At 33.4% G+C, this 11,508-nt stretch overlaps 1 protein-coding gene across 1 annotated transcript; it reads left to right on the forward strand.

The window, feature by feature from the left end:
* The first annotated feature begins 7,349 nt into the window (after window positions 1-7,349).
* Window positions 7,350-11,098, forward strand: LOC133783287 (receptor-like protein 43). Its single transcript, XM_062222860.1, has 2 exons — window positions 7,350-10,447; window positions 10,872-11,098. Exon 1 carries the CDS (start codon window positions 7,350-7,352, stop codon window positions 10,440-10,442), a length of 3,093 nt encoding a protein of 1,030 aa, XP_062078844.1. The 3' UTR covers window positions 10,443-10,447; window positions 10,872-11,098.
* The last annotated feature ends 410 nt before the right edge of the window (window positions 11,099-11,508 follow it).

Consider the following 11,508-nt stretch of genomic DNA (forward strand, 5'->3'; position numbering starts at 1 on the left):
GGAAAAACTATAAGCTTAAACATCATAAGCTTATCAAACACTTTGGGAAGTGAGTGCTATAGTATTTCGGTGGATGTTAGATTGGTCTTGCAATCTTTGAGGTAAACCCAAAACTCTAGTTCCTTTCTGTATTTTATGTTATTTCCTTTCTCAAAACCTTCTACTCAGTCCCCTAACCTTATTCTTATTTTGGTTAGGGAATCCAAGCTCTTAAGCATATAAGTTGGTAAGTATGTTTTTATGGTTTAGTCTTTCCATCTCTTTCATTTCATCTCCTTTCTTTAGACTCACTCTTTCTTATGGTTTTAGGAGTGTTCCAAAAGTCCCAACTCAGTCCATAATCCCGGTAACTTTGGTAAGGAAAATAGGCTAGAATTAATATGTTATGTGCTTATGTTATCTATATGTTTTATGTTATTAAAAGTGTTATGATATGTATATGTGTATGTTTGTAGGCTTGGGCATATGACCCATATGACTAACAAGACCCCAAATGGGTTATGGGCATATGACCTACTTAGCTAGTAGGACCCCATTAATCCCATGGGCATATGCTTGTTTAGTCTATGGGACCCCAAGTAATAATGGCCATTATAATAAGTGAATTATGTGTTATGATATGTCTTTACGTTATTATGAAATTATGTTTATGTTTATGACTATGTGTTAGATTTTTCCTTGCTGGGCATTAGGCTCATTCCTTTCTGTTTATGTGCAGGAAATAAGCTTTAGAGGCGGAAAGATTCGTGACGCTTAGAGGATGTGTATCGATGGTGAATGGAGTCAAGGGGCCGAGCGTTATTCGATTCGAGGATGTAGTCTTGTTTATGCTTTTATGGTTTTAAATGTATTTTCCGCATTTTCTATGTAACTCTTTTTAGTTTTTAAGTTATTTTTTGTTTTAAAGACAATGGGTACCCATATCCTACTTATTTTATGAAAGTAACCTTTGTTTCCATAAGTTTTCAATAAAATTATGGTATTTCCGCAAAAATGAAAGTTTTATGTATAGATTCGTTAATGGTCCAAGTAGTCTAGATTAGTGGGTCGTTACAGGTGATTAGGGGTATTACCGGCGGACTGACACCCCGCCGGTATTCTATTAATACCGGCAGATTAATAGGAGCGGGACTCCGCCGGTATAAAAGAATAGTCAACCTCGTTTGACTTATTTAATACCAGCAGTCTCGCCCTAATAATCTGTCGCTAATAAATAAACATAATTTAAGGAACAAAAAAATAAAATAATAACACCATTAAAGTAGGAAACAACTTATAAAAACACAAACAAAATTTAAAAAATATGAAATCCAGAAACAAATCTCATTAAAATAATTTATTAAATAACACAATAAACTTAAGAACATCATAAATCTGAAATATGTAAAATCTGAAACATATACCATAAAAAATTCCTAAAACAACATAACAAACTTAAGAACATCAAAATTCTGAAAACTGTCATGAAATCCATGCCGTGTTCAAACCCCATCAGTGGCCAAACTCTCTGCCATGGTCAAACCCATTAACCTCACAGCCCCACTATGAACCACCACCACCTAAATATTAGAAAAATCAGTTAGAGAGAGATAGGTAGAGTGTGTGTGAAAGAGAGATATAAAGAGAGACTTACCATGTGTATCGCCGTCACACGCCTCGACCCCAACCATGGGCCAATGCACACCCAGAGGCCCTTAGCTTCGTCGACAACAAAGGCCACTACATTGGCTCCAGAGGGTGCCGCCACTAGCAAGACACAAAGAGACAAAGAGAGCAAGAACGAAAGAGAGTACCTCTGTTGGAGCCTCTGACCTCTCCCTTCCCCGTAGCCCAACAGTACAAGTGAGAGTCAGAGAGAGAGAGGGAGGTCTCAGACAGAGGGGCGGTGGTGGTCCTCGGACAGAGGGGTGGTGGTGGTGCTCGGACAAAGGGGAGGACTAAGAGAAGAGTGCGCCTGAGAGAGGGAGAGAAGAGAAATGAGAGGGACGGACGAAACAATGTGCAAAATTTTCAATATGTAAGACTATTAGAGGCGGGGACCTGCCGCTATTAATATTATCTCGCCACTAATAAACTATTAGCGGCGCGACCCGCCGCTATTAATATATTCCACCGGTAATAGTCTTATTATCGGCGGATATTTACCCGCCGCTATTAATATAATCCCGCCGATAATAAACTATTAGCGGCGGGACCCACCGCTATTAATATATCCCGCCGGTAATAATCTTATTACCGATGGATATTTATCCGCCGCTAATAGTATTAGCGGCGGATAGTCCGCCTTTACTAAAGGAAAATACCCGCCACTAATAATTTTGAAACTTAATACCCTTTCGTTTCCCAGGCATTGTATTAGCAGTGGACTACCCGCCGCTAATAATTGGTAAGACCGCCGCTAATAAAAAAAATAATTTTTTTAATTAATTTCCACATTATTAGCGGCGGACTTAGTAGTCCGCTGCTAATAACCCGTATATTACCGGCGGACTAAGTCGGCCTCTAATTGTTCCGCCTCTAATTTTAGACTTTCTTGTAGTGAAGTGATGGATTAGAACATGACTTTTCATTAAAGACTTTTAAAAAAAAGTTATCCATTCAACTTCACTATTACTGAGAGTTTTATTATCTTCATTTTTTTTAATGAAAAATATTAAATAATAAAGCCAAAGAAGTAATACCAAACTATAAAGTATTTTAGATCACTTTATCAGTCCCACAGTTTACTTCACTAAATATATTAAAATGGACACTGTTTTTTCTCCTTTTATTAATTAGCACCGTTGAAAAAACTATAATAACAAATAATTTTAATAGTGGATGTTGTTGGTAATTATATAACAAACTCTATATAAATATAAATATGTATATATATAATGGGGATCACGTTGTACAAATTTTATCCCTATCCATTTCACTTTCAGTAATATAGGAACTACATATGACAGCTATATATGCCTCTTAAGAAGGATTGTAATAAGATCGCTACTACTACACCATACAACATGTGGTCTAATGTTCCTTGGAAATAGTTCCTTCCCAAATTAAAAGAATCAAAACAATAATTCCAATATTGCCACAGCCATCAAAATTATTGGCATTTGATGTTAGCCATTCTCTTACATCAAATTAATGGATAAGAATCAATGTATAAAAATGGATCAAATGCATTTTTTTTCTTGGCAACTTCTTAGAAATATCACAAACTAGCTAGCAGTATTTATTGGGAGAAATTATGAGTTAGTCAATAGAAAAAATTCTATAGTCAAATAGGCTTTCGTTAATTAATGCATAGAAATGTTATGATCATCTATTTATTAAGAAACAGTTTGGTATGAGGAGTTCACAATTTTTATATTATTGAGAAAGTTGAAGAATGTAATTTGATAGTCTGGAAACTTACATCACTGTATTTGGTTGTGCATTAGAATCTTATCTATATATGATTTTTGGGAATATCACTTTCTGTATTTGGTTGTACATAAGAATCTGTCAAGTTTTTATATTTTTATAAAATTAATGTAATAATATATTTTATCAAAATAATATAATTCTAAATAGCAAATGGCATTTTAAAAAATTATCAAATTTTTATCCTTAGATTATAATTTATAAACAATTTTACTTATAAAATATTTTTTAACATAAGAAAAATATTTAGTTATTAAATACTAGAATCAAGTATAATTTTAAAAAATATAAAAATACCCTTATTTTATTTTTAATAATTGATATTTCATTTGTTATTTTAAACTAAACTAATAATATAAATGCTTTACATATCAATTTCTTTAAATAAATAAAAATTATTTATCATTTTATAGTTTGATATATGTATATTTGTTTTTTATATTATAAGCTTTAAAAATAAAATAATTCATTAACTAAAAATTATTGGTTTAAGAATTTTTTCAAAAAAAAAAAAAAAAAAAAAAATTGAAATGTTTCACATTTTTGGGTATCTGAAAACCACTTATGAGATGAGTTTCACTTTAACCGAAAATTTAAAATCCCTAGAGTACAGTTTCACAGGTTAAAAAAATTCAAACACATTACCAAACATGAGAAAGTATTCAGATTCCTGTCTCTAGATCTCTGCATACCAAATGACCCCTAAGTGTGTTGGACCCATGAATAAAGCTTGTGAGGCTTATAAATGCCATCACTACATCAATTAGTCACATTCACTATATTTAATTAGTTCATTTGAAAATTCAGTGAAATCTAAACTAGCTACATGAGATCCTTATTTGATTCATTAAACCATCTTTTAGTTAAGACAGAGTTTTAATACCTTGGTTTTGAAAAAGTTGACCAAAGAACAACATTTCATAAATCACATGAAAATAAAGAGGCTATTGTTAAGATATTGTTGTGATGATTTTAGATGTTTTTTGTTCCATTTAATCTTGCTCTTTTTTTTTTTAGAAATTTACGAGGTTTTGCTACATATAGAAATAATTCAATTGTTTTGTTTTGGCATAATATTTGTATTTTTTTGTTTCACAATAATTTTAAAAGTTGAGTGACCACTTAATTGAGATGAATCTTATTTGTGTGATGTTAATTATTATTCTCTAATATATAAAGAGAAATGTGTGACTGTATCATTTGGAACGAGTGGAAATGGGGAAGATTCAAGGCTAGTGACCACTTCTAAGTGACATGTCAAGACTAATATTACTTGTTTTCATTAAGAATTGAATATTCAAAACTAAACGATTTGACATCATGTTATTTTCTATATGGAAAAATCACTCATCATACAACATATATGAGACTTTTCTTATAAACAATTTATTTGTTAATTTACCAATATATTGGATATTCTTTCCTTGTTGTGTATATGTGTATGGTTCTATGTATATGTACTTATTACCTCTTTTATGGTAGCAATGTTATTCTTTTTCCTTTTAATTAGTATTTCATTATTACAGATCCAGTCAATTCTACTAGGGCTGAACTTAACTAATAGACTTAATAGTTAGTTAGTGCTCTGAATATGAAGTTCTGAAGGTTCCTATATGTGCAACTTTTCTTGGCAACTTCTAGGAAATATCACAAATTAATTGGCAGTCTTCAAAAAGAGAAATTATGAGTTAGTCAATGGAGAAAAGTCTCTTATCAGTAGGCTCTCGTTCATTTTATTAATCCATAGACTATTTAAGTGTGTTGGACCCATGAATAAGGCTTAATTAGTTCATTTTAAAGTGATCAATTTTTTTTTCTTGATAGCTGAGCTTAACTAATAGACTTAATAGTTAGTTAGTGTTCTGAATATGAAGTTCTAAAGGCTCCTATATGTGCAACTTTTCTTGGCAACTTCTAGGAAATATCACAAATTAATTGGCAGAATTCAAAATGAGAAATTATGAGTTAGTCAATGGAGAAAAGTTTGTTGTAAGTAGGCTCTTGTGTCATTTATTAATCCATAGACTATTTAAGTGTGTTTGACCCATGAAAAAGGCTTAATTAGTTCATTTTAAAGTGACGAAGTTATTTTCAATGAGGGCTTGGTAAATTTTTTTTTTTAAATTGATTGGTTTTATTGATTATTTTATGTTTTTTAATGAATAATAATTAAATATTTGAATGTGTTAGATCAATTGTTGAGTGGGTCTTATCTTCTTTACTCAATTTATGGGTTTGAAACTCAAGGTTACTTTTGCCAGGCTCGAACACGTGAGCTAGTAGAAGAGTCAAAGTCAGAATTACCACTACCCAACCTAGTTTTAAAACTTTACACTATGATTTTTTTTTAAACCGCAATATCATAATATTTTTCTTTAGGCGGGTATTAAATGTGATATTTCATATTCATTCAAACATTTTCTCTGTACTTTTTATTTAAGGTTGAAAAAAAACGCAAAGAAAACATATATTTATAGTAGATTCAAGTGCAATTTTTTTTAAAAAGAAAACTAAAAATTATATTTATTAAATTTCAGTATAGGCTAGAGCCTATAGACATCACTGTGTGGCTCCATCCCTTTTTAAAATAGTGTGAAATCTGAACTAGATGAGATCCTTAATTGGTTCATTAAACCATCTTTTAACTAAAATAGAGAATTTTAATTCCTTGGTTTTGAAAAAGTTAACCAAAGAGCAACATTTTATAGATCACATGTTCGTTATTATGTGGTGATTTTAATTGTTTATTTTTTTATGATTTTGTTATTTCTCCTTCTTTATCATGTAGTAATATATACATTTTGTTTCTTTTTTTGTTTCATAATAACTTGGATTGAGTTTTAATGCTCACTGACCACTTAATATTTGAGATGAATCTTATTTGTGTGACGTGTGTGATTAAAGAGAAATGTGTGACTGTGTGATTTGAGTTTTAAAGCTCAGTGACCACTTAATACATTATGTATCTTTTTTTTATAATTTCAGTTAAGTTTGGAACGTGTGAAATGGGGGAAGACTCAAGACTAGTCCAACTTCCAAGTGTCATGTCAACTCAAGACTAATAATACTTGTTTTCGTTATTCTTGAATATTAAGACTAGTATACGATTTGACATGTTATTATCTATATTTAACATTTATGAGACTTTTCTTGCATACACTTATTTATTATTTTACCAATATATTAGACATTCTTTCCTTGTTGTGTATATGTGTATGGCTCCATCAACTAAATAAAAGAATAATTAAATAAATAAATAAATGAAAGTTGATATACATAGCTAATATTGAAAGGTTGAAAACTTTTCAGCCTTGCGAGTCTACTTCCATAATTGCGTGTCTTTTGTGCTAAAATAAATGAAAAGAAAAAGCATTTATGAAATGCAGGTATTTAAAATCTACTCTTCTTTTACAACTTAATTTCACAACTCTCACAAACAATGGAAAATCGTTTGCTCTTGTTCATCATGTTCTTCGTCACATGTTGCTCTGTGACAACACAACAAGCTCTGAATGCATCTTTCACCTCCTCTGGAGTGAGATGCCTCCCCCAAATAAGCTCTGCTTTGTTGCAACTAAAGCAAGAGTTTGTTTACAAAAAGCTTAATTATATTGAAGAGGCTCGTTCTTACCCGAAGATGAGGTTTTGGAAGGAAGGAAAGGACTGCTGTGAGTGGGATGGTGTCACGTGTAGCAGCAGAACAGGACAAGTAGTAGGGCTTGATCTGAGTTCCAGCTGGCTTCAAGGGCCTTTGAGTTCCAATAGCAGCCTCTTCAGCTTAAGTCAACTTCACCGGCTCAACCTTGCCTACAACAACTTCACTCTTTCCAATATTCCATCAAGCTTTGCTCAGCTTTCGAGGTTAACCCATCTCAACCTCTCTTACTCCTTTTTTTTCTGGTCAAGTCCCTTCTGAAATCGCTTTGTTGTCCAATTTGATGTCTCTAGATCTCTCTTCTAATATGAACTACGATTATGATCATGAGATGTCTATTGGCCTTTTATATAGCCCAACGATAACATTTGCTCAAAACATGACAAAATTAAGAGAACTTCATCTGAACAATGTGAATCTTTCTTCACTACTACCCGAATTTATGGCTAACCTATCCTCCTTGACATCTCTATCTCTTAGTGATTGCAATCTGTATGGTGAATTTTGGCAAAACATTTTTCATCTACCTAATATTCAAGTCATCGATGTATCGTTCAATAGAAACCTTACTGGTTTTCTTCCTAATTTTCATTTTGGTAGTAAACTAAACTCATTGCGTCTTCACTCTACAAACTTTTATGGAAGAATACCATATTCCATTGGCAATCTTAAGTTCTTAAGTGTTTTAGATCTCTCATCTTGTAATTTTCCAGGGGCCATTCCATCTTCAGTTAAGAATATATCACATCTCTCAAGTCTTGACCTAAGTTCCAACAACTTTGAAGGTCAACTTCCACCAGCTTTGTTCATAATGCCTTCCCTACAGTATCTAATGCTCGACTATAATCACTTTACTGGCCTTCTAACCATTCCATCTTCAACTAAGAATTTATCACGTCTTTCATATCTTCACCTAAGTTCCAACAATTTTGATGGTCAACTTCCACCAGCTTTGTTCATAATGCCTTCCTTACAATCTCTAAGTCTTTCTTCTAATCAGTTTACAAGCCCTCTAACCATTCCATCTTCAGTTAAGAATTTATCACATCTCTCAAGTCTTGACCTAAGTTCCAACAACTTTGATGGTCAACTTCCACCAGCTTTGTTAATAATGCCTTCCTTACATTCTCTAAGTCTTTTTTCTAATAAGTTTACAGGCCCTCTAACCATTCCATCTTCAGTTAAGAATTTATCACATCTTTCATCGCTTGAATTAAGTTCCAACAATTTTGATGGTCAACTTCCACCAGCTTTGTTCATAATGCCTTCCTTACAATTTCTAAGTCTTTCTTCTAATCAATTTACAAGCCCTCTAACCATTCCATCTTCAGTTAAGAATTTATCATATCTCTCAAGTATTGACCTAAGTTCCAACAACTTTGATGGTCAACTTCCACTAGCTTTGTTCACAATGCCTTCCCTACAGTTTCTAAGGCTTGACTATAATCACTTTAATGGCCCTCTAACCATCCCAAATGTCTCGTTATCATCCCAATTGAGATACCTTAGTTTGGATGGGAACAAGCTAACTGGAAAAATTCCAAGGTCAATTTTTGAAATGCGAAAACTTGAAGTTCTGGACCTTAGGAACAATAACTTAAGTGGCATTATAGAGATGAGCATGTTCTCAAAGTTGAGTCAGCTTCGAAGTCTTTCTCTTTCACGTAATAGTCTAGTTGTAATGGAAAGCACAACAACAAATTCCACTCTAATCTTCAAACTTAATTATTTGGGTTTGGCTTCATGCAACATTGAAGAATTTCCCAAGTTCCTAAAAACCCAAAATGAGCTACAAGAATTGGATCTTTCCAACAACAAAATTGAAGGCAAGATCCCCAAATGGTTCTTCACTGTAGGGGTAGAGACCTTGGAGATATTAGATTTGTCTACAAATTTCATCACCGGTTGGGAGCAAGTGCCGAAAGTGCTTCCGTGGAAAGCGTTGTCGACTCTTGACTTAAGCCACAGCATGTTTCGAGACGCATTACCAACTCCACCATTTTCTGTAATGGTGTTTTACATTTCGGATAACAACATTAGTGGGAAAATTCATCCATTGTTCTGTAACTTGACTAATCTAGAACGTCTAGATATGTCCAATAACAACTTAAGCGGTGAGATTCTTCCATGTTTGGGTTCCATTAGCTCCCTTCAATACTTGAAATTGTCTGGCAACAAATTTGAGGGCTCTATCCCATCATCTCTTGGGAATTTGACTTCGCTTCAACTTTTGGACCTCTCTAAGAATAGGCTCTCTGGTAGAATTCCTGAAATGGGAAACAACTCATTGTTCTGCAATTTAAGAAATCTTGACGTTCTTGATGTCTCAAATAATCAATTAAGCGGCTCTATTCCACAATGCTTGGGAAGTTTCATCTATTATCTTGAAGTGTTGATTATGAGAGAGAACAATTTTAGTGGAGAAATGCCTCAGACATTTGTGGATGGGAGCAGTCTAATTACTCTCGACCTCAGTCATAATCAATTAGAAGGAATGGTTCCACAATCTTTAACCAAGTGCAATGCATTGGAAATTCTAAATCTCGGATACAATCAGCTATCTGGCACTTTCCCCTTTTGGTTAAAAAATTTGGCAAGTTTGCAAGTTCTTGTGCTGCGTTCTAACAATTTTCATGGTCCAATATGGGATCCCAGGAAGTTTACAGGCTTTGAGAAACTACTGATTGTCGACCTCTCTTTCAATAAGTTCAGTGGAACATTGTCATCGGATTACTTTGCCAATTGGAGTGCCATTAATGCTCACAATAATAGTGTCGATAAGTCAAAGTCGAAGTACATCGATGACGACAACTACTATCTTCTCGAGTCGGTAACTGTGACTAATAAAGGCTTTGAAATGGAATATGTCAGGATCTTAACCATCTTCACCTGTATCGATCTCTCAAACAATAATTTTCATGGCAAAATTCCAAAATCTGTAGGGGATCTCCAATCATTGATTGTGCTGAATCTATCGAGTAACAATTTTGAAGGCCACATCCCACTATCGTTTGGGAATCTGAAAGAAATTGAATCATTGGATCTCTCAAACAACAAGCTCTCTGGAAGAATACCTCAAGAATTTGCCGCTCTCACATTTCTCGAGTATCTCAACCTTAGTAATAACCAACTTACGGGGTCGATACCACAGGGAACACAGATTAGTACATTTCCAAATTCTTCATTTTATGGAAATGAAGAATTATGTGGCTTTCCATTATCAAAGGAATGTTATAGCAGTGATGAGTCTCCAAGTACACTTGAACATGGATCTGAATTTGAGAGTGGTTTTGGTTGGAAAGCAGTGCTTGTGGGATATGGATGTGGCTTTCTTGGTGGACTGTTGGTTGGACATCTCTTCATTTCAAAGATATAAATCAGGTAACTAACATATTATGTTTATGTTATTGAGATGACAAATTATAATTACTCATCTTTCTTAATGTTTAGTGTAGTTCATTTTTATTATTATTTTTTAATGCTTATGATACAGATAAATATATAACTATATAAAAATAATATATAATTATATAAACCAAATATTAAAGAAAAAATTGTAGAAGAGTATAGATTTGTATGTTATTTGATCACTTGGTGGACTGTTGTTGGTTTTGTTATTTGAGACTCCAAATAGATTTGGTATAAAGTCATCAAAAAATAGTTTTGAATTTGCATAAGAGTAATCAAGAAAAAACAATGTCTCATGTCTAAATTCGTCTTTCTTTTTCATTGCTTTTTCTTTTTGGTATTTTGTTGAAGCATACTAATCAAAATTAGAATTACTGATTTCTTATGCATGATGCAGAGAAAATGAAGGGAGTTTCACATAGGAATAATGATTGTTGGATATCATACATAGTCGTAGACAAGTCAGATTTAAGTTGATTTAAAAAAGAAAAGAGTTTCATAAATAAATTCAAATCCCATTGACGTCTTTCAAAGCCTATAAGTTTCTCTCCTTTAGCTTCATCATCATCATGATGTGTTGCTTCGTTACAACACCACAACATACTCTAAATGCCTCTTTCACTTTCTCACATAAGCTCTGCTTTGTTGCAACTAAAGTAAGAGTTTGTGTACAAAAAGTCTGATTATATTGAAGAGAATCGATCTTACCCGAAGATGAGAGGTTTTGGAAGGAAGGAAAGGATTGTTGTGAGTGGGATGGTGTCATGTGCAGCAAAAAAACAGGACAAGTAATAAAGCTAGATCTAAGTAGTAGTTGGCTTCAAGGGTCATTGAGTTCCAATAGCAGCCTATTCAACTTAGGTCAGCTTCACCAACTCAATCTTGCCTACAACAATTTCAGTTATTCCAACATTCGGGCCCAGCTCAAGGGAGGAGCGAGCGGAGCATTGGCCTAAGGCTTCTCCGCTTGGGGAGGCCCCAAAAATTAAAAGGGAAATTTGATAAATCATGCTTACATTAGCTTAATATTTAAA

Source organism: Humulus lupulus, chromosome 6 (genome assembly GCF_963169125.1).
Source record: "Humulus lupulus chromosome 6, drHumLupu1.1, whole genome shotgun sequence".
Lineage (NCBI taxonomy): Eukaryota > Viridiplantae > Streptophyta > Magnoliopsida > Rosales > Cannabaceae > Humulus > Humulus lupulus.